Below are 19,700 nucleotides of genomic sequence, written 5' to 3'. Positions count from 1 at the left end.
CCAAATGCACCAACCAGCTCCTCTCCCAGCACGCTTTCCAAGTCAGAAGAAAAAGTTGAGCTTTGGCGTCATCATATAACTAAAAGCTCGTCTAACGTAGAGTACAGACATCAGCAACGTGGATAGCCTCGCCACGATCATATGCAATCTTCACATCGTGCTAGATCCATCCATACAGCCCATGAACCCATTCAGCGTGTAATAGACGCCAGTACTAGCCCTACCCACGGTCAGATTTGACATGAGTTCGAGAGTCAGTGACGTCTCTGGTGTAGCCAAATTTGAGATAGGCCTATCGCAGATACAGGATAGAACTAAGCTGTCAGAGACTGAACAGTGCGAACAGCTTTGCGACGCACGGCCACTACGTATGACGTTAGCTTAGTTCAACGAAATGCTGACTGTATACGGTACCGTACGCAGCGTTGTAGGTCAGAAGGCCGTTCACATTGGCAATGCATGTATCGAGATCGACGGCGAGCGTTGTAGCAGTTTGGGTAGACTCTTTCAGGCATGTTACGGAGAGCGTGCTACCTTGAAGGTTGATGTCCCTGCACTCGCTGATGGACCTTGGTGCGTCGGCCGATTGGGCGTTATCTGGTGAGGGATCGAAAAGAAAGGGATGGTCAGGATCACCAAGTAGTTGGCGACGAGAAAGCGTGCGTGGAACTGCGCCCACGAAGTTTGGCCTGCGGGAAAGAAGATAAGAAGCTCCGAAAAGAATGATAGGAGCGTGCATTTTTGCGTTCGTGAAGGAGGAAGCGTGGGTTGACGAGCGTAACAGAAGGACGCTCACAGTTAAAAGCGACAGCGGGTTGACTAGTCACGTCTGTACCCCAGTGGCAGCTACTATTTCAGCTCTGCCTTTTGCAACTGGAGTCTGCATCGATGTGTTAGCTGAGTCAGACCTCCAACATCCCAGTAGCTTACCCAAGCAGCACTTGGACGTTTAGTCTTGCCAAATTTAGCCTCACGTGTCCGTTTAGGGACTTCAGCGCTGGATGGATACCTAGCTTAGTAGCCTGCTGCTTGTTTCTAAATGCGAAAACACGACAGATTTTCTGTTCTTACGCTAGCGTGCAGTCGTGCAGATAAGTAGCACGCTTCGGAAGCGGAGAAGACTTTGAGATAGCTTGCACACAATCACTCCCACACTGCAACAGCTACGTGTTGCTACCATGCGGTGCTCAAGCTTGTCGTACTCTCTCGTTCTTCTAGGCTCGATCTCCGAACTCGCATCAGGCACTTCCAGTTCCCAATCCCGCCGCCAAACGGGCGAAGTCGCCTTACAGCTGAGTGACCTCTGCGTTGGCCCTGCACTCGATGGCAGCTCCTTCACCATTATCTGCTCCGTAGGAGCCAGTTTCAACATACCAAGCATCGATTTGAACACGTGTCTCCACAATGATGATGGCGTACTGGGATTTTCGTACGTGTCATAGATAGCACGTTCCCCTCCGCCCATTCGGCTACTCACCGCGATAGCAACGGTTCCGCTTTCTTGACTTGTTCTGGGTGTGAGCTCCAAGATCTGAGGCTTACCTGCAACTGCCAAACGCGAGAGGACGGGCCTGCAAACACCGAGATCGACCTTAGTAAGTACAGCGTTCACCTAAGGTGGCTATGTGCTGACAGTTTAGATGACGGAGTCTTCATCCGGGCTGATGGGCAGTTGGAATGCTAGGGGATGCTTGACTATTACATGCTAGCTAGAGAATATGCTTGCCCTTTCTATATGTCTCGACGTTTCACTCTGACACTGTCAATTCTTACATCGGTCTCAATGCATCGCGATGTCATCTTGGAAGCGAACTATAGAAGCGTGAACCGAAGAGTACACTACACTAACGGGTGGCACGTACACCATTCCTCAACGAATGTGCGTAGTTCGGGCCACGACAGCATCCTGCTTAGCAATGCGAAAAACGTAAAAGACGCGTGGCAAGATTTGGCGGCCAGACAGCGGTGTTTAGGATTTTGCAAGAGCAAGGAGATGAAGCTGAGAGTGGTGGATGGGCGCCAGGTACCTCATCGGTCATCGTTCGCAATGTTCGAAGCGCCCGTGCACTGGATGAGCCAGTTTAGCACGTGTTCCGCCCTATCCATATTTCTACATAATAGAAAAGAAGCTACTGAACCACTCACAGAACATTGACTGGCTCGACGCTCTCTAGGGTGTCACTGAATAAAGACGAGCGAATGAATGTCAAACAAGGGTACATTGATAAGTCTCCATGGGACACTGAACGCTAACCGTAATGGGACGTAGACGAGAATGCGTGAGAAGACAGTATCGATGCAGCGCAACTATGCCATAACGCTAGTGTGAACAAGAAATATGACAGAGAATAAAGAGGCTGCACCTTTCGCTGCGCTAGCTTGGGTGCTCGTCACTCGTGCCTTGATGCCCACTTGATTCCAGCGCCGATGTCCAAGAACTCCCACTGATTGAACCGAAGTCTTATATAGTGCTGCTCATGTACCTTAATCCGTGCTCAGTACATCTTTCGCTCAGGGAAGACCATGCCGTCGTAGCCATTGCCTTGAGGCTGATGGTATCCGTTGTGCGTTGGTGCACTGAAATCGCATGCGCTGTTCACTTGTATTGGGATAGTGTCAGAAGACATCGATAAGCAGCGACTGCTGCGATTGCTGCTGTGCTGGTGGAAAGAGCTGGCATAGCCTCGAGACACGGAAGCCATTGGCATGGCGGCATAGGAAGAAGGGAATGAAGAAGCAGATGATGACATGGCGGAGATGCGTCTGTCTTTGCCTCGACCTTTGATACCCTTGTTGGAATTCTTGTATAGGGAGGCAAAGTACTCCCACAGCTTCTTGTCCTCTTGGGAGACACAATCGCCTGGGGTCACGGTCGCGAACTTCGTGGTAAGATACCTGAGCGTAGCGGCATGGAACTTGTTTTGGTGGGACTACGACGAGTTAGTGATGGATAGAGAGCCATGATTCGCAAAACTGACCTTGAGGTTGCCTAGTTCAGTGAACTTCTTGCCACAGGCGTCTAGCTCGCAGCTGAAGGGCTTGATCCCTTGGTGGACAGTCTTGTGTGCTCGAACGTTGCCACGTTGGGCGAATGTCTTGCCGCAAATGTCGCAGCTGTATGGTCGCTCTCCTGTGTGGCGCCTCTCGTGAGTCTTGAGGTTACCGAGCTGCGAGAACGACTGGCCACATCCTGGTGCTTTGCAAGGGAATGGCTTGTCACCAGTATGGGCGCGGATATGAATCTCAAGATGCGTCTTTTGGTAGAAGCTCTTGTTGCAGTTGGGTACAGTGCACTGGTAACGCTTCCTGGGCTTCTGAGCGTTCTTTGTTGCGTCGTCCTGCTTCAATGTTAGCAACGTTGATCTTGAAATCGTGAAGGTAAATGACATGCCTTCTGTTCATTCCCTTGAGGCGGGTGTGTCTGTTTCGCCTGGATGGCCCTCATGAGAGTGTCCACATCGGTGGCAAAGTTGCTACCACTGCCTTCAGTAGGCTCTGAGGTGAATAGCTTCGATTCAGTTACGTATAACGGAATGGCGTACATCTGGTCTGACTGCGGCGATGGTGTATCCTCAGACTTGATGTTTGGGCTGAACATATTGGACGGAGCGTGAGCCGGCTGCATATCAGGAGATTGGGTGTATGACACGAGACATGGCATTTGCGGTAAGCAGTAGGGAGTTTGCTGCATGTCGTGTAGGCTCACTGGTACCGTAGTAGGAGCGGCGCACACAAATGCTCCTGCTTGGTACGGGACGGATCTGGTGAGCGTGTTCGTTGAGTAGAGAGACACGTTGACGTCCATGTGGTTTGAGGTGGGCTGGTACTCGCGCGAGACGGGAGCGTTCGCGAAATTCGGTGGAGTGTAGTAGGGAGGCATGACGTTGTTGAGGTGCATGTTAGGAAGGTGCATTGATGGTTCTCGTCGGTCTTGCCAAAGTCCAATGTTGTGAGATGCAACCGCGGTAGCCATAGTGGATAAAGACGCTGTGGCCACGGGATGGGGAACGGAGTACAACGGCGGTATATGCAGCGATTGGACAGGCGAGGATGGAAGGCAAGTGCAGGCCGGGTCCTGAGCTTTCCAAAATGAAACTATCCAGACAGCAAAAGGAGGCGTGGTACAGATTGAGAATCCGGTGCTGCGGGAGTGTTGTAGACTTGCTCGATCTATCTGACTTTGATATGGGGGGCGTTGGAGGCTTTCCGGTACACCACCACGCTGACCAGCCTGCGAGGTAAGCATGGTTTGTTGCAGATCAAGCCGAAGAAACGAGGGTTAGCACCGAGCATGACTGTGGTGGAGACAGGAAAGACCGCTCTCGCGTGTAACCAAGAACTTCTGAGACAGAGGGCTTACTGCAGGGGACGATGGAGGAACAGAGCACGACAGCCGAATAGGATGCAATCCAAAGATGAGAACGGAGTACGATCCTAGGTACGAGCTGACGCAGGAACGCCCAGGCCACACCCCATTTAGCGATACATTGATGACCACCAAGATGCACCCAGCAGCCTATCCCAGGAGTCAGTACGTCATTTGCTCAACCCCCACTGATCATTCTATTCAACGAAATTTTTTGGTACTACATATCATGCTGGGTCCCTTGACATACGAATGATTCGATGCTGCAGACTATAGCTAGGGTAGATATGCGAAGGCGGCGAGATTCTCTCGAGCCGGAGAGCTGGATACCTTGAGGGGGCCAGAGAATAGCGAGCAACGTCATTCGTAGACGGCCTGCGCATGATGGTTCGTAGATTCGTCAGTCCGACTGCTGAATGCTCATCGCCGAGAATTGCGCATGGAATACAGCTCAGCACATATTTCTGCACGCTGTGTGATTGTGGCTGCGGTCCCCTGCACGGTCGGCATGTCGAGGGTCCTCTACCAATCGGGCTCAGAGGCCAAACCCCCTCTACCTAGCTCGGCACCCGCCGAACGCGCCATCGAAATAGTCAGGCAAACAGTCTGCCCAGTTTCATGGCATCGCTGTGGCTCAAGGCGAGGATCTCGGCGATCATGTCTGCTCTGCAGTCTCTTGAGCTAGATCGGCTGCATTCGTACTATCCCGAATCGTATGACGTTTCGGAGTCGTAGATCGCTCTGTTCGACGGCCGAGACATCCTGGTTTTTCAGTGATCAGCGGAGAGCTGGAGGGAGCCGGAATCGCCGACAACATCATGGTGCTACTCCATAGACGGGCATTGATGCCTATCGCAATGTGACAGCGCTGTTTCCCCGACTTAGTGATGCATTGGGAAGAGACCTGTAGTTGCATTGAACAATAAATGCGAGCAGCCTTGCGAGATGAAAGACCTTTTGATCAGTATAGCCGTAGACGCTGGGGGTGGCCAGGCTGCAGAGTGCTATCACACACCCTATCCGCGCTACAACGGTTACTCCGCAAGGTCTGGACTCAGGCTCCAGTATGCGGTCTGTCACTCCAGTTACCTCGACCAAACCCGGGCTGGTTCTATCAACAGCCCAGCGTCGAAACCCCACATATGCTGAGTCAATGTACTCCTCCGTGGCCGTTGCGGGGCTGCTTCTCTTTGCGCAGATAGCATACCTTGCTCCACCACGACCTCCTTCTGTACCGCAGAGATGGCGGTGCAGACCTCAAGACCTTGCAAAGAAACGGCGGATGCCATGAAATTCTGCGGTGACTATAAGGCCCTCCATAAAGTATTGAACCCCAAATGGACAAAGTCTGCCGCGCAAAACGTCTTCCGAGACAGGGCGGCTACGCCAGAATGGCTACGGGAATTCGAATTGTATCAAGAGACCTACGCGACCGTTGAGCCTGACACAGATAGCTGCACACCAGCAATGCGTCAGGTCATCGAACACGAGCTGGAACGAGACGTCAACGCTCCACTGAAGTTACACATGGCCATCCCCAAGAATCTGGTCAGGACATGCAGTCCTACATCTATCAGGATTGCCATTCGCTTCCATGGAGGGGGAGGAGTAAGCCCGATACGCCATCATCCTCTATACATAGTAGCTAAAAGCTGCAGGTGACTGGACACCCGAGGTATGGCCCCTGGGAATGTCGTGCAGATCTAGAGTGGATTTTGTCATCACCCAATACGATCAGCATCGAGCCTACCTATTGCCTTTTGCCTGAGGCCTCTGGAGACACTATATACGGTAACATAAGGAGCCTTTGCGCCTTTCTGTTCAAGGACTTGGAGGCCGCCCTCGAATCGATCAACCCGCACTTCGCCATTGCTTGGGATCATGTTTACATCTTTGGCATCAGCTTCGGAGGTTGGATGGCGCTGGGCCTGTTTCTAGAGTTCGGTAACTGGAATTCGAGGCCTCCAAACTTTCGCATTCGAGCGGTTATTCTCAGATGTCCACTCGTGAAAGAATACCGTCGCGAGCAGGGGCGCTTCATGGGTGTTGAGATCCCAGAGCAGCAAGCTATTGATGATAGCAAGAAGATCTACGACATCAAGTGTCGTATGCCATTCCAGCTCCATAGGGCCGGAGATCACCCACCTGGGGGGATGTATGGTGCATACGCATTGTCTGTAGCAAAGTGTTGGGGGATGATCTGGGGGTCCAACATGATGTTCGATATGATCAAAGAGACACAGGAGTGCCCAGACCCTCGGGCAAAGGTGCGCATCGACCATGGCACTGCGGACATCCAGGTACCGTATACATCGTCTGAAGAGCTCTGCGCCCTGTTTTCGGAGAAGGGGTGGCAGAAAATCGACCTGATACCCCATGAAGACAAGCCGCACGCGTGGGACTACAAGGATCCGATCACAGAGAGTTTATTAGACTACCTCCATACAAGCTCGGTCTAGATGGGTCTGGTACAGTAATGACAGAATACAGAGCTGTTGAATTTGTGTTTGCGAATTTTACCCATCAAACTGCGATAACGTGAGACTGTCGAAGTAAGACCCGCTAGCTCCCGACGACCAAATTACTAACGATAGAAAAGGGTACAAAACTAATAAACATATGAGAAACATCAAGCGGTAGAGGCTAGTTCGGCCTTGTCCTTATGAACCACGATCGTCTCCTTGGCCAGCGTTGATAGGCTTGTCGTCATGTTCATTGCAATTGACCCACTCACCCGCCTTGTCCTCACCCGCCTTGTCCTCACCCGCCTTGTCCTCATACACCATAATGGTCGCATCAGCCAACGATTGTAGACTTGCTGGCATCTCCCACGTGTCCGACCCACAGATTCTCATCTTGATATAATAGTAATCAGTTGGGCCTACTATCCCTTGCAGAACTCCGGAACGTTTGAGAATCTTCCCAGTGTCGTGATACACTACGTGTCGTCCAAATAGCTTGACGATCTGTTCCTGTCGGTACCGCGACGCAGTCATGGTCTTTTCAGGTCGAGCCAGCTCTTGAAGCCGAACCAACAGGGTCTTTGCTAACGCGTGGAAGTCCGTGGCGTCTTGGCGATGGGCCAGCAGGCTAACCATGCCTGCAAACTCCACGAGTTTGACGTGACAAAGTCCATCCTGCTGTTCGACAGGAGTCTCAAGCTTATCGTCCGTTGTGAAGAACGCGTACAGGCCCCGCGTGATCAATACACGTCCCTCTTTGTCTAGCTTTAGGTGGTCGGGCTGGAGATCTTCTGCGCGTAGCGATCGAGTTAAGGGCGGTACGAAAGGGGCGGGAGCGGGAGGGGGGGGCGGAGCGGGCGGAAACATAGGGATGTTCGACGAGACCGACGACGAAGGGGGGCTGTGAGCACCTCCCGACCATTCGACGGGCGACGACGGTGGCGTGGGTGGATACATGTACTCTAAGCTGAGTCGGACGATTAGCTGGATTAAAACCATCAAGCGTGCAACAGACTCACCACCTCCCGATGATATGATCGACAAATTTGTAAATGACAAAGGCTGTTACTAGGGATGGGAATGAGTAAGAGATATCCATCGCTAATCACAATGTAGACAGTGGTAGGATCGAGGTAAAACAAAGGGGAAGAGAAGGCATCGTTTTATAGGTCATGTTGGCACGGCGATCAAAGCAATCGCCCTCGTTGCCTCCTTCCAAAGGTTGCCCTGTTCTGCCCTTCTCATCTTGGCCTGACAGCTCAAGCATCCTACCCTGTGCGCAATCTGCATATACGCCAACTCCGAAGGCCGTGCTCTCCGAGCACCTGATCATGGCCGCATTCACTTCTGTGCGACCCCACTCTTGCCGGAGTACTGGCTTTGACCAAGCAAGCTACTTAATTAAGGCCCTAGCAGATGCATACGGCTTAATGCGAAGACCACTGGGCGGAATTCCCAAGGTGACTGTCTGTGAGCGTCTTTGTCGTTCAGATTGCAACATATACTGGGCTTCTCGACTCTAGTCCGTGATACTCTTATGAAGCTTATCGAAACACCCGAACTACGGTCCAACTCTCGAGACCTTTGATGCCCATCAATTTGTTGGTAGGCGGGGGCCATAACGCCTCTGAGAGTAACAGACAGCAGGAACTCGAAGCAAGCAGCTGGCCATCGGTGAGATATCCTTGTGAATCCATAGCGCGTTGGGAAGCACGGAGGCTAGCAAGCCCACCTCATGGGCGAATAGGGACAGGGAGCCGAGCCATTGCAGTCTGCCCGCTTCGCGCATGCTTAGCACCGTGTGAAGCGACATGGAAGGTGCGCCGCAAGAGTGATCGGCGATGATACTCATCGCTACTTATCGAGCTGCGTGTACTTTTGCGGAAGCACGCTTTGCGCCACAGGCCCTGACGCATGGCACAATCGATCCAATCCAGATGCCGCCTCTACCTCCACGCCATCCTTGTACATGTTTTCAAAACAATTCATGGAGTATGATCTTACCGATAGTTGTGCTTTCGTTACTAATAGATGTTAGGGAACTTTGCGTGTCCTTGGCAAGAGCAAGGACGGGCATTTCGTCTTGAAAACACGACTCGGAAAGTTTGAGGAAGAATTGTTTGGTTGGATTCCCAGGGAGATCGCCAGCGTTAGTGACACACTTAGAGAGGGCTTTGACGCACGGAAGAACGGAAGTCCAGTCACGCAGGGTCTCCTGGCAGCGTTCGCCGGATTTTGCAAGCTTATTGGCCTGAGTAGTGAAATATGGTTGCCAGAAGGACCTTACAAATTAGATTGAGTGATAGGGTATCTGGTCAATGGAAGTCTCGAGTGAACTTTTGCGAATGTATCTAGGGCAGTTGCAAATCCTCCTCATTTAGCGTTTTCATACTGCGACGTGTTAGAAAATGCCACATTTAGTTGTTTTTGTGCTTACTTCCTCTTGAGGCCATGTATTAATCCCGTCAGCCTCGGTTCTCATTTCTCTGCAACGCATCTTCCAAAGTACTCTTCGTGTGGTAGTCTGAGAGCATCGTGCGGCTGATGTGGCTGGTGTGGCTGGTGTGGCTGTTGTGTGGCTGCATCGGCGGCGCGGATCGGCACCCGAAGATGTTCGATAACATTAAGTGCATCGCGAGCCTTACCGTTTTCTGGAAGAATCCTACACCACTCGTGTACAGTGCCTCTTCGTAAGAAGCTACAGAAACATTCAAGCAAGGCCTAAATATTGTTCAGTCATACACCAGCCCCGACTGGAAAGGACCGGCTCGCTTTGTTTTCGATGACATCGGATGGCTTGCACTGACTCAATGCTTGGATCAAGCCCTCCTAACACTCAGGAAATGCCATTCCTCTCGGAAGGGGGACGGTGGTGTTCGCAGACCCAAGGACGAGGGGGATTCCGAAAGTAGTTTGGATTTGAATGTGCGTCGCGCACATTCAAATCCAAACTACTTTGGGAGTCTTCCATCATGCGGGGACAACTCTAACCGTCTTTGCGTAAGCGTGAGTCTGTCATTCGGCGATTGTGCCTGTCGGGGTTTCGCCTCGCTTAAGCACATCACCTCCGCGCTTGCCACTCGCTTCATTACGGATCGGCTCCTAGACTCGAACGCCATGCATCAGCTAGACCTTGCACTTGACCTTGACCTTGTCCAATGTACAGGATCTCTTCCCCCCACGACACTAGTGTTCGCAACGTCGTTCCTTGAGGCGCGGGCCGCCTGGCCCTCCTTCTGCTGCATCGACTGCCTCACTGAGCAATCTCCCCGCATGTGCTAGTTGCTTGATTACCATAATCAACCCGCGGCACCGTCCTAGGTGGCGTTGATAAGCGTAGTTTTCGATAAGCCTAGGCCCTTCCAGCACAGGCCCCGCAAACTGTGATGAGGCCCGCTATGACCAAGTCTGTCGTGAGATGAGAATGAGATGAGAATGAGATGAGAATGAGATGTGCACAGATAGGGTCTCTTTGGCTCACACTGCGGGCGTTCAACGCTCAGCCAGATTATTGGGGATGTGCCGCGCGGATTGCCTCACACCCACGCTCTCGTCCATGCCGTTCGTCGGCAAGCGCCCTGACTGGAGCCACCCCCGGACAGCAGAGACCTCTCAGTGTCTGAAGCATTGCCCAAAGGATGGCCTGGAGTCGGTTGGACGACTGAGATGCTCATATATCATGCAGCCTTTCTGCAAGGCTGAGAGGTCCTCCATCCGTTGCCTTACCGCCCTTCCGTTCTCACCGGTTGCCTCGCTGCACGAACAGCCTGATCCATTCGAACATGACTCAAGCTTCTACATCTGCGTCTCCGGTAAGCGGCTCACCCTCACTGTCTCCAAGTCTGACCGCTGTAGGACCAGGAATACGTCAATCATGTTCTTTCGAGTTGCTTCGAAAAGCTCAATACTAAACGGCTAAATGCTGGAGCTCAGCGAAGTTCTGAACCTGAGGAAGAAGATGCGGCCTCTTGCGATGGCGGTTGGCTACTATCATGCTTCGGATGGATGTGGAAGAGCACGGAGCCTTGTCCTCCAAACACGCACCTGTCGGCATTCGATGACGACGTTTTGGCGAGAGATGTTCGCCAATATCGTAACCAGGACAGTTTCATCATTCGATGCCGCCGTAAGTCACTCTTATATGCAGCTCGTTCTCGCGATACCAGTGGTACTAGAAGCTGATGTAGCTTAGCAAACAAACAGTACAATTGCACATTGTGCAGCGAGTCCTTTGTCACGATAGACAAATGCATGTTCCATCTACAAAAGCACAACTCTGTGGATACGTCATCCACTATCCCAGCTCCACACGATAAGTCGACTGTAGATCGAAAACCCACGCCCGGTGACATCACAGCCCCGAATCACTCAGCATTCGCACACGGCACGACCTTGACGTCAAGCGGTCGAAATTCTCTCACTTCGCAGTCGAGCTCTTCGTTGTCATCGACAGAAACTAAGCTCACGCATACCAGTGGAGAGTGCACGTCATTCGATTCGATCTCATACTGCGGAGCGACACACTCAAAGCATGAAGAGGCTTTGGCGCTGGCAGACCCGGATCTCGAACTTCGTCCCGCTGCATTCGCGTATACTGCTCCCAACAAGGCATCGATGGAGGCATATCAATCGACTCCTGTGCATCAATATGGCGTATCCACACCGCCTCCGAATCCATTGGGAGCTACAGATGCGGAATCATATGATGATATCCACGCAATCCTGCATGTTGAGCGTTTGCATGCAGATGTCAAAGGTGTTTGGATGGGTGTGCTTGTTCTTACCCAGTCTGACACGCTCAAGGTCTTGCCGAGGGCGAATTTTCGCAAACTTGTTCAGCGGGAGCGCACTTCGAAACAGTTGAAATTTGTCATCGGGGTTGTTCCTTACGAGAATGCCCTATCTATAGATAGCGAGCGCGACAGCTCTGAGACACCCTTTCCCATTTCGTATCTCTCAGCTACGGAGATGCTCAATGAGTATGGCATGGTAGGGCTAGAAGACGGCGAAGAGCGAGCACTTGGAGATTGCTCTACACGACTTCAGGCATATGTTAACTTGATCTTGGGGTTGTAAATCATTTCTCAATGCCATCCATGTTACCTTGACTCGTCCTATCACTACCGCTGTGTTTGGAGTATCCTTTCGCATGAAAACTATCGATGCGTAGTGTTTCTTAAGCCACAGGGCCATCCACGGTCAACAAGATCCTATGAACATGCGGGCGTTAGTGCCTTTATTTCAAGGCATCGTAGCTCTGTGATACCACTTTCCATCGAAAGCACGGAGCAGAGAAGCACGGAATGCAACGAGCATGTCCGTGGCTTGAGGAATCCAATCGCCATGAGCTGCCAGGCTGGAAGGCAAGCCTTCGGAAAGAGCTCGAACGTGCTGCCAAACAGAAAGCGGAGGATAGAACACGGGTCAGCACAATTACTTGGTGTTCGTAGAACGCACAATGGATGCTGGCGAAAACGGTTTAACACTCCATGAAGGGAGATATTATGTAGGACATGAATGTGTAATATCGGGATAGCCTTCTCACGTGCAGTGAGAGAGTACGATAGCATAATATGACGTTTTTGTAGATACGTATTAGCGAATCAGATTGGATGTACGTGTGATAGCCTCGGATGAGGATGTGATATCCGTGGTAGCCGACGCCACGGCGGTACCGCGTTTTGTGTCCGTGCTGTTGGTGGCTCCTTCGGGTTCAGGTGGCGTACCATCCCGTCAGCAAAGTTGGAAGCAAGACTAGAGCATGCAAGTACCCTCAGCGTGCCTCAAGTTGTCGGTTACTCTGCTCGTACGCCATCCAACCAGCTCGATCTCAACTGCGGTTATGTCACCATCTGCCTTCTAGATGCAGAATAGATGGATCGTCGGTGTGCGGCACGACCGAGAGGTATATAAACCTTGACCATACCATACAAGTTCTATGTCGCTAGAAGCTCATCCCAAGTTACCCTCGAATCTGAGTACTTGCAGTCATTATCCGCTACCAAAAGCTTTTACTATCCCACAACTATGGGGCTGTCATCATCGCGGCCGCAGCCACATGATCATTATACAGTTTGGGGCAAGGAAGTTCTGGGTAAGTGACAACGTCGTGATACTACTTATTCTTATGCTGATATGGACCTGTCTTAGCAAGGCCGAAAAAGGTTACAAAACCCGAAAAGGTTGCAGACCGGCAAGATGTTTATGGGGAGGCTTCTGCATACACCCCTGGCTCAAGCGGTAGCGGAGGTCAAGAAGATGATGAGGCTACTCTCTACGGAGGAAACACGAAGAACCCCGAAAAGAACTAGCACGATCAGAGGCGAAGGGGACGCTTGAGGGCGCGTACCAATGGCATTGTGCAAATTGGATTCATGCAGTGTGATGCATGCAACTAGTTGATGTTGTCATCGTATACAACCCTGGTAGCAGTATGATACTGAATTCTGTCTTCGTCTGTCGTTTTCCTTGCATCTGAAACTCGCTCGCCTCCTTTGTCATGTAGCGCACGCCTCATTGCTCCCGTGTTATGTCACCATCTCCCCAATAGAGGGGGTGTAGCGCGGGCCAACAATACGTTTATCGCTACGTATAAGGCACGTAAACACGTAGATGATGAGTTCCTGGACCGTGTCCATTCCTGCCCGAGCGTGGATGACTGCGCGGATGAGACCGAAGAGGGAGTATGTTGGAGTTGCCAACACGTGGATATGCCTCTTGTCCTGTACATTATCTTCCTGATAACTTGAGATTTCAAAGAAGGTGTTCATAGTGTAAGAGGCATAGGTAAGCCGAGGTGGTATAGCGCAAGCCTTGCAGCGAACCACAGTCTGAAATAGCGATTCGTCGTTATTACATGCAAACATAAGTGACTGTGCCTTGTTGTGATACCTTTCAGCATTGCGTCCCACGGACGACCGATGTATCTGCTTCGTGTGTCGCCTGCGCTCCCGGATCGCCGCGACGAGACAACAGCCAGAAGATCCAGAAGCATATAGTAGTTCGCTCCGTGGCTCATAGCATTTTCTTCGAGTCGCAATGTGCTATTCTAGTCTTCCTGTGGCTTGCGGCAGCAACAGCGCGCTTCTAGGACCGATGGGGTTCAAGCCGAGAAGCAACTAAGAGGAGTTGCTTCTATACTTGCTCGTGCCCCCGCCACTATGTGCCCGCCGCTGTACATGCCGTTGTTTGTGCCGTCATATGTCCGCCGCAGTCTGGCCATCGATTGCGCGGCGTAGGAGGAGAGAAGTTCAGCGCTTTAGCAATTACAGTCGTCGCAGGCGACTGCGAACAGGTTCTGCGATAGACCATTAGCAATACTGACGATAGCGATGTGTATGGGCCTTCGATGTGCGGATCGAATGGTGTTCTTCCGATAGTACCATTGTATGAGGGAGCAATCTTGCTTGAATAAGCCAAGATCATCGCCCTCAATGCCTGCAAGTACAGATAAAAAAGCCCTGCCTACGTGCAGGAACCGACCAGTGTTTCTCGGGCCCGTCTTGCCTGTGCTAACACACTATATAACTTACTCCGCTTCTTCCATCCCAAAACGGGTATAGCTCAACACAGCGTGGGTTTGGTTTCAATGGTACTCTAGCCGATCATAGAAACGATATAATTATTCAAAGGGTCCCTATAAGCGTTGTCTGTACTCGGTGACATGATTGTTTTCTTCTGGTCTAACTACACTAGCTGCGATCCACACGTGGCACCTACACATATCTATCCTACCGTGCTACCTCGCGTTTCTTCAGCAGAAGATAGTGAACATGCAGACTGTTTCCATCACCCGCAAGCCTTGGACGAAGTCCTCGCAAGCCGTCCTCATGGTCCACAGCCGTCAGATGTAGACCGCGCGGCCGAGAGTCTGTGGACACATTAGGCCTTTCTGTGCAACCGTGGCTTGGTGGTGCGATCAACAATAGGCGGTTCTTCCCCTATCGGTGGAAGACGACGGTGGTCACGATGTCGAGAATAAGAGCGACCTCGCTCGCCGGCAGGTAGCTCGGCTGGTCCCGGCGATGTTTCCGTAGGTGATACGTCAATTGCTTGGGAGGCTTCTGGTTTTCTATGCGGGTTCCCATATCCATGGACCAGAAGCTCGATGATTACGTTTGGCGACGCACTTGCTCTAACACATTTGGAGCACACCAGCGGTTCTGGGTCAAGACTCGAGCGGTAACGACTGGAGCGACGCCTACCGCATAGGGTGCAGGTGTTGATGTTGACTCGGTGGCCGACCGGATATTTTGGCGGTGTACATATCATAGCTGTATGTAGAAGAGAGGCACGGGTGGTTGTCGGTTCCTGTCCTTGCACCTCCGTAGACTGAGTGACCAACGACCCATATAGTCCACTCTTGCCTCAAAGTAAGTCCATGATGGCAACGATGGTGTGAAGAGTGGGCAAGTCATGTTTCCAGAAGATGAAGCCCAAGTCGAGCCTCCGTACTAATGCGGTTTGTCATGTCAGCTGGTCCGAATCAACAGGGTCCAGTTCTGGCGCCGGGTGGGCAGTGTCGAGATGTGCTGTGCTTGGTTACAGTACAGTAATGGTGGATAGTGTGTAATCCAAGTTTACAACCTCCTGGAATAACCGTGGGTGAGTGATAAATTTGGGGTCAGACAACCCTGATATGGGCGAGTGTGGCAGGGCACTGACGGGGTCTCTTCCAACAGCGCATTATTCCTTCGCAACGGAGGGTACTGTAAGATCGTCAGTACTAATGCTCTTGTAGCCAGCGAGGTGGTCGACATGCTTGACTTACTGGGCCAGGCAGCCTACGAGATATGCGCAACGGTGGCCGGAGGAACTACCGTGTGGCAATCTACAGTACTGTGGGCGTGCTAAAGGCGGCCAGACTACTCTCCACAGAGCGCCTGTGGACTCGCAGCTCTGATGAGCAGGGCGCCGGAAGACTCGTTGTAGCCCCAGCGTCGATCCAAATCAGGACACGTCCCGAACGGGCAGCCACGTACATTATCGTACATACATTGCCATAGAAGGCACTGTACCGTATCAGAGTGGCCCAGCACGCATACTGCGCACTCTTTCGCGGCGCTACAAGGTCTCGACAATCCTTGGGGGTAGGTCAGAGCTGTTTTGTTGGGTGGATGATTCGCTAAGAAAGCCACGAGCCCACGTGACGCAGTGACGGACGACTCGGGAATCTCACAATAGCAACACTACGGCCCGGACTTGCACTGTGGGGCGTTTTGACACAGTACAGTAAGCTCTTAGGAGCGCGGAAGAAAGCGTGGTCAAGCGCTCATCGCTTGCGCGCCTTTTCGCATCCTTCCGACACGCCGTGTCGCTGAACAAACGATTCCAGCTCACGCCGTTTCGAAGGTCGCGCCAACACTTTCGCAAAGCTGATCGTGCCAGACTCTACCACGCTCAGCAGCTGTCAAGGCGGCGGAACTTACTCCACTCCAGGTCTTCCTCATGGCGCCTCCATTACAGACCACCAGAGCAGCGGCTCAGATTGACTACGTAGACAGTGGCATCAGGGAGATGAGCGGAGTGCTCGAGCTGCAGGCGATGCTGTTATCAGAGCTCGCGCGACAAGAAAACGAAACGAAGGGGTTGTGTGAAATCAAGCGCTCCTCGCAGATTCGGGATCTCGAGAGATTCAAGGTCGACACATTTGAAGCAGTTGTGGAAATGTGGTTTAAGCACTGGAACGAGATCAAGCTCCCGTGCATCAAATGCTGGATGCATACATGTGCGGTTCATTAATATTTTGTGAGACACCTTCCAGCAACGCTAGTAGAGACTCACAGTCCTGCCTACTCACACCATGTCAACTGCGTCGCCCTCGATACTGACATGTGTGGAAAGATCACGTTTGCCATGTCGCAAGATACAGCGCCTCTATCCGCACGGCATCCGCACTAGCAGGACACGACCTTGCAGCCGCCTCACAGTTATTTATGGCTCATCCACTGTGGAGTCTGCGTAAAGTCGGCCAGGGCTTGCTAGAGGTTTCAGTCATCTATAAATAGCCGTAATATAAGGTGTGCGTGTTGTGTAAGCCATTGCATGCAATCGAGAATGCCAGTCATGTGTTCTTCACACCCTCGCACATGTAAGACAAGAGACCTTGGTACGTGACTTAGATAGCAGATGATATGTCTTCAAATCCAGCGGTGGCATACGTTTCATGGCCTGCGAGTGAACGACTTCGCAATGTCTTACAGCCAAAGTATGAAGCAAGCGCGGGTCAGCGAAATCGAAGAGGACATTGAGAGGCAGAAATCGAGCCATTTCCGTGGAAGAGCAAAGGTGCCACTTGAGTTCCTCTACTTCCCGGAGGAGCACAGTCCCCGTGATCTCAATCGAGAGTCTGTAGAAAAATTGATGGGTAAATACCGTGATGAAGGAGTGAAGCGACTACAGCACGATCATCAGATACCTGCAGTTATCGGGAGCGACGATCTCTCGAAAGCTGTCAGCCTTTCCGGTCTGTCGACTATCCAACTTCTGAACAGCTCCCAGGACAAGCCGCCCCTCTTGACGTTTCCCAAAGGCTTCCGCCTTATATGCCTCCATGGCAAGCACCGCCTCGAGGCTGCTAAGCTTTCGGGCTGTCTACAAGGCCAGGACAGGTGGTGGACAGTCACGCTGTACTCAGAAGGTACGCCATCTACTACCCGTTGCTTCGACACGCGAATTCTCTGACACAAAACACCCGCAGGTCTGAGCACGCAGGCCAGAAGGTCGTTTGTCGAAGGCTACTCGAGCAATCAAGAGTTCTCCGACGGGTTGATATTCCGCAAGCTAGTTGAGTACGAGACTGCAGACAACTACTCCAGGCAGCACTGGTGGTCATGCCTGACGCACAGCAAAAAGGACATTCTAGGCCGGATCTTCGCGCACAAGGAGTACAATGCTGCGCTGCGCAAGTTAATACGGCTTCCTGCGCTCTTGGAAGACCTCAACATTACTGTCTGGCACAAGATCATCGCGACGCGGAGCGACGAGGTGAGTAGGGGATACTGCGGCTGTAGCCAACATGTCTGATTCCATGAAACAGGAATTCTTGCACTACATTTCTCGTATACTCGCTACGTTCGACCGCATCTGCGGCAGGCAAAGACGCTTATGGGTCGCGCTTGACAGGGAAACCGTGGCGCGTGTGCGGTCCAGATGTCCTGGCGCATCGCTCAATGACTTGAAGTACCTGGAATGGCTAGTGCACGAAAGAAGTATTTTTCCCACGGTTGACGATGCCACCCGGCTAGAGATCTGGGCAAGGCTGCGCGAGGTCAAGCACCTGATCCCTACTCTAGGAAGCCTCCAGCAAGACTTCAAATACATAAGTGGCCCTGCTATGGCGGTCCGCAGATTGCTGAGTCCCGCAAAAAGTAGAAGAACGGGCCGGAGGACTTTGCGCAATCTCGCAGAATCGGCATTTCTAATAACGCGAAGCCATGGCAAAGTTACCATACAGATTACGGACGACTCGACACAAGAGATAGCCGGAGATGCGGATGCTCAGTTTGAGATTGGCTTTCAGCAACTCTATCTGTTCGCCGCAAGAGAATCATGGAGCCTAGTCAACGACCGTCCACGCAAAGAGCGGACGAGGAGAACACCTCCCGAGAGGTCTCCAGACCCTATTGTTTGGCACAGCTTCGCCCAACTTGCCCACACTCTAGGGTTCGAATCGTCAGAGATTCAGCGACTAAGACAGATGGACCCTTTCGAAGAGAAAGCCCGGCAGGTGCTTCTGGACAAGCAAGGATGGCACTGCGAAGATGCACGTGTACAACGGCTCTTGACGGATGCGGCAACGCTATATCGTACAAAGAATCACAACCCATCAGCCCTGCGACACGAGCCGCAGATGCTCGCCAATGGGTCTGGCGAGCCTGTCAATAGACGCCAAGGCCGGTGCTATGAGAACGCATACGATCGAGACAAACAACACATGTTCCTCAAGACTCTCTCTCAGCCCATCGATGGCCGCGCGGACTCAGTGACTTCGCTCTTCGTTCGAAGATCAGTTCATTATGCTTTCTTCCCGTCCTGCGGGATTGAGAGAGGAGCACCCGTTGTGCCTGAACCAAACGAGGGCACTGAAGATAGCAGGACCGGAGAGCAGAACGATGACATCGATATGCCAGACGCTGCAGCGATAAGCGGTAGCAGCGCAAGAGGAGACGATCTTGACGCCTCCCCTAACCCTGATGCAGGTTTGACAGAGACTTCACAAGAGGACGGTCCTTCCACACATCGAGGGGTGATAGACGATCTGGTACCAACACCAGGCACCGCAAGCATGGGTGCAATGAAGAAGAGTCTGGTGAGAAAGCGCTCTGCTTCGTCTAGTCTTCCTGCAGGACTTCCGCCCCCCGAAACTTCATCGGCCTTGCAGCTCGTCCATGTCGACGACGACCACGACGACTCAGACTGGTCGAGAAAGCGACCTCGCACTATTTATGATCTGGACACTGTCAACGGTCAAGGCGGTGAGCGCGCGAGCGGCGTCGAACTCGAGAGCAGCGGCGAGAACCAGATGGTCGTTGGATCTCCAAGCATATCGGCCACCTCTGGCAGGAGCACGCGGGAAGATGCGCGGACTGAAAGCTCAAGTTCCACAAAAGTCACTATCTGGACAAACTTCGAGGGTGGGGAATACAAGGAGCTCGAGGGCGTCAAATGCAACACTAATGAGGCAGTCATGGTAGTGCTTCAAGGGTTGGAAGCACAGTGCAAATGCTTCCCTTCGACGAACACAGGAAGAGGAATTGGGCATGATGAATGCTATGAATTTGCAACAAGCTTGGGGGGCGCTAATCGCGTGTATGTCACGAAGCATGAGGAGCTGTGAGATCGTCTTGTCTATAGGCTAAAATGGACTTTTC

The 19,700-nt window shown here is 52.1% G+C and overlaps 4 protein-coding genes across 4 annotated transcripts; 2 read left to right on the top strand and 2 right to left on the bottom strand.

Moving 5' to 3' along the window:
* Nucleotides 1-2,495: 2,495 nt before the first annotated feature.
* ALTATR162_LOCUS19 (uncharacterized protein) lies at nt 2,496-3,973 on the bottom strand (the record flags this gene model as incomplete). The annotated part of the gene is made up of 3 exons (XM_043307612.1): nt 2,496-2,930; nt 2,979-3,338; nt 3,458-3,973. 3 exons carry the CDS (start codon nt 3,971-3,973, stop codon nt 2,496-2,498), a joined length of 1,311 nt encoding a protein of 436 aa, XP_043163547.1.
* Nucleotides 3,974-5,608: 1,635 nt separating this feature from the next.
* On the top strand, nt 5,609-6,825 carry ALTATR162_LOCUS18 (uncharacterized protein; the record flags this gene model as incomplete). The annotated part of the gene is made up of 2 exons (XM_043307611.1): nt 5,609-5,974; nt 6,025-6,825. 2 exons carry the CDS (start codon nt 5,609-5,611, stop codon nt 6,823-6,825), a joined length of 1,167 nt encoding a protein of 388 aa, XP_043163546.1.
* Nucleotides 6,826-7,026: 201 nt separating this feature from the next.
* On the bottom strand, nt 7,027-7,785 carry ALTATR162_LOCUS17 (uncharacterized protein; the record flags this gene model as incomplete). Its single annotated transcript, XM_043307610.1, has 1 exon — nt 7,027-7,785. The coding sequence occupies one exon, from the start codon at nt 7,783-7,785 to the stop codon at nt 7,027-7,029; it is 759 nt and encodes a 252-aa protein (XP_043163545.1).
* An 8,490-nt stretch (nt 7,786-16,275) lies between these two features.
* On the top strand, nt 16,276-19,666 carry ALTATR162_LOCUS16 (uncharacterized protein; the record flags this gene model as incomplete). The annotated part of the gene is made up of 4 exons (XM_043307609.1): nt 16,276-16,529; nt 17,031-17,467; nt 17,528-17,814; nt 17,867-19,666. 4 exons carry the CDS (start codon nt 16,276-16,278, stop codon nt 19,664-19,666), a joined length of 2,778 nt encoding a protein of 925 aa, XP_043163544.1.
* Between the last annotated feature and the right edge of the window lie 34 nt (nt 19,667-19,700).

Source organism: Alternaria atra, assembly GCF_907166805.1.
Source record: "Alternaria atra isolate CS162 genome assembly, contig: 11, whole genome shotgun sequence".
Taxonomy (NCBI): Eukaryota; Fungi; Ascomycota; class Dothideomycetes; order Pleosporales; family Pleosporaceae; genus Alternaria; species Alternaria atra.
This window is presented reverse-complemented; position numbering and strand designations above follow the sequence as displayed.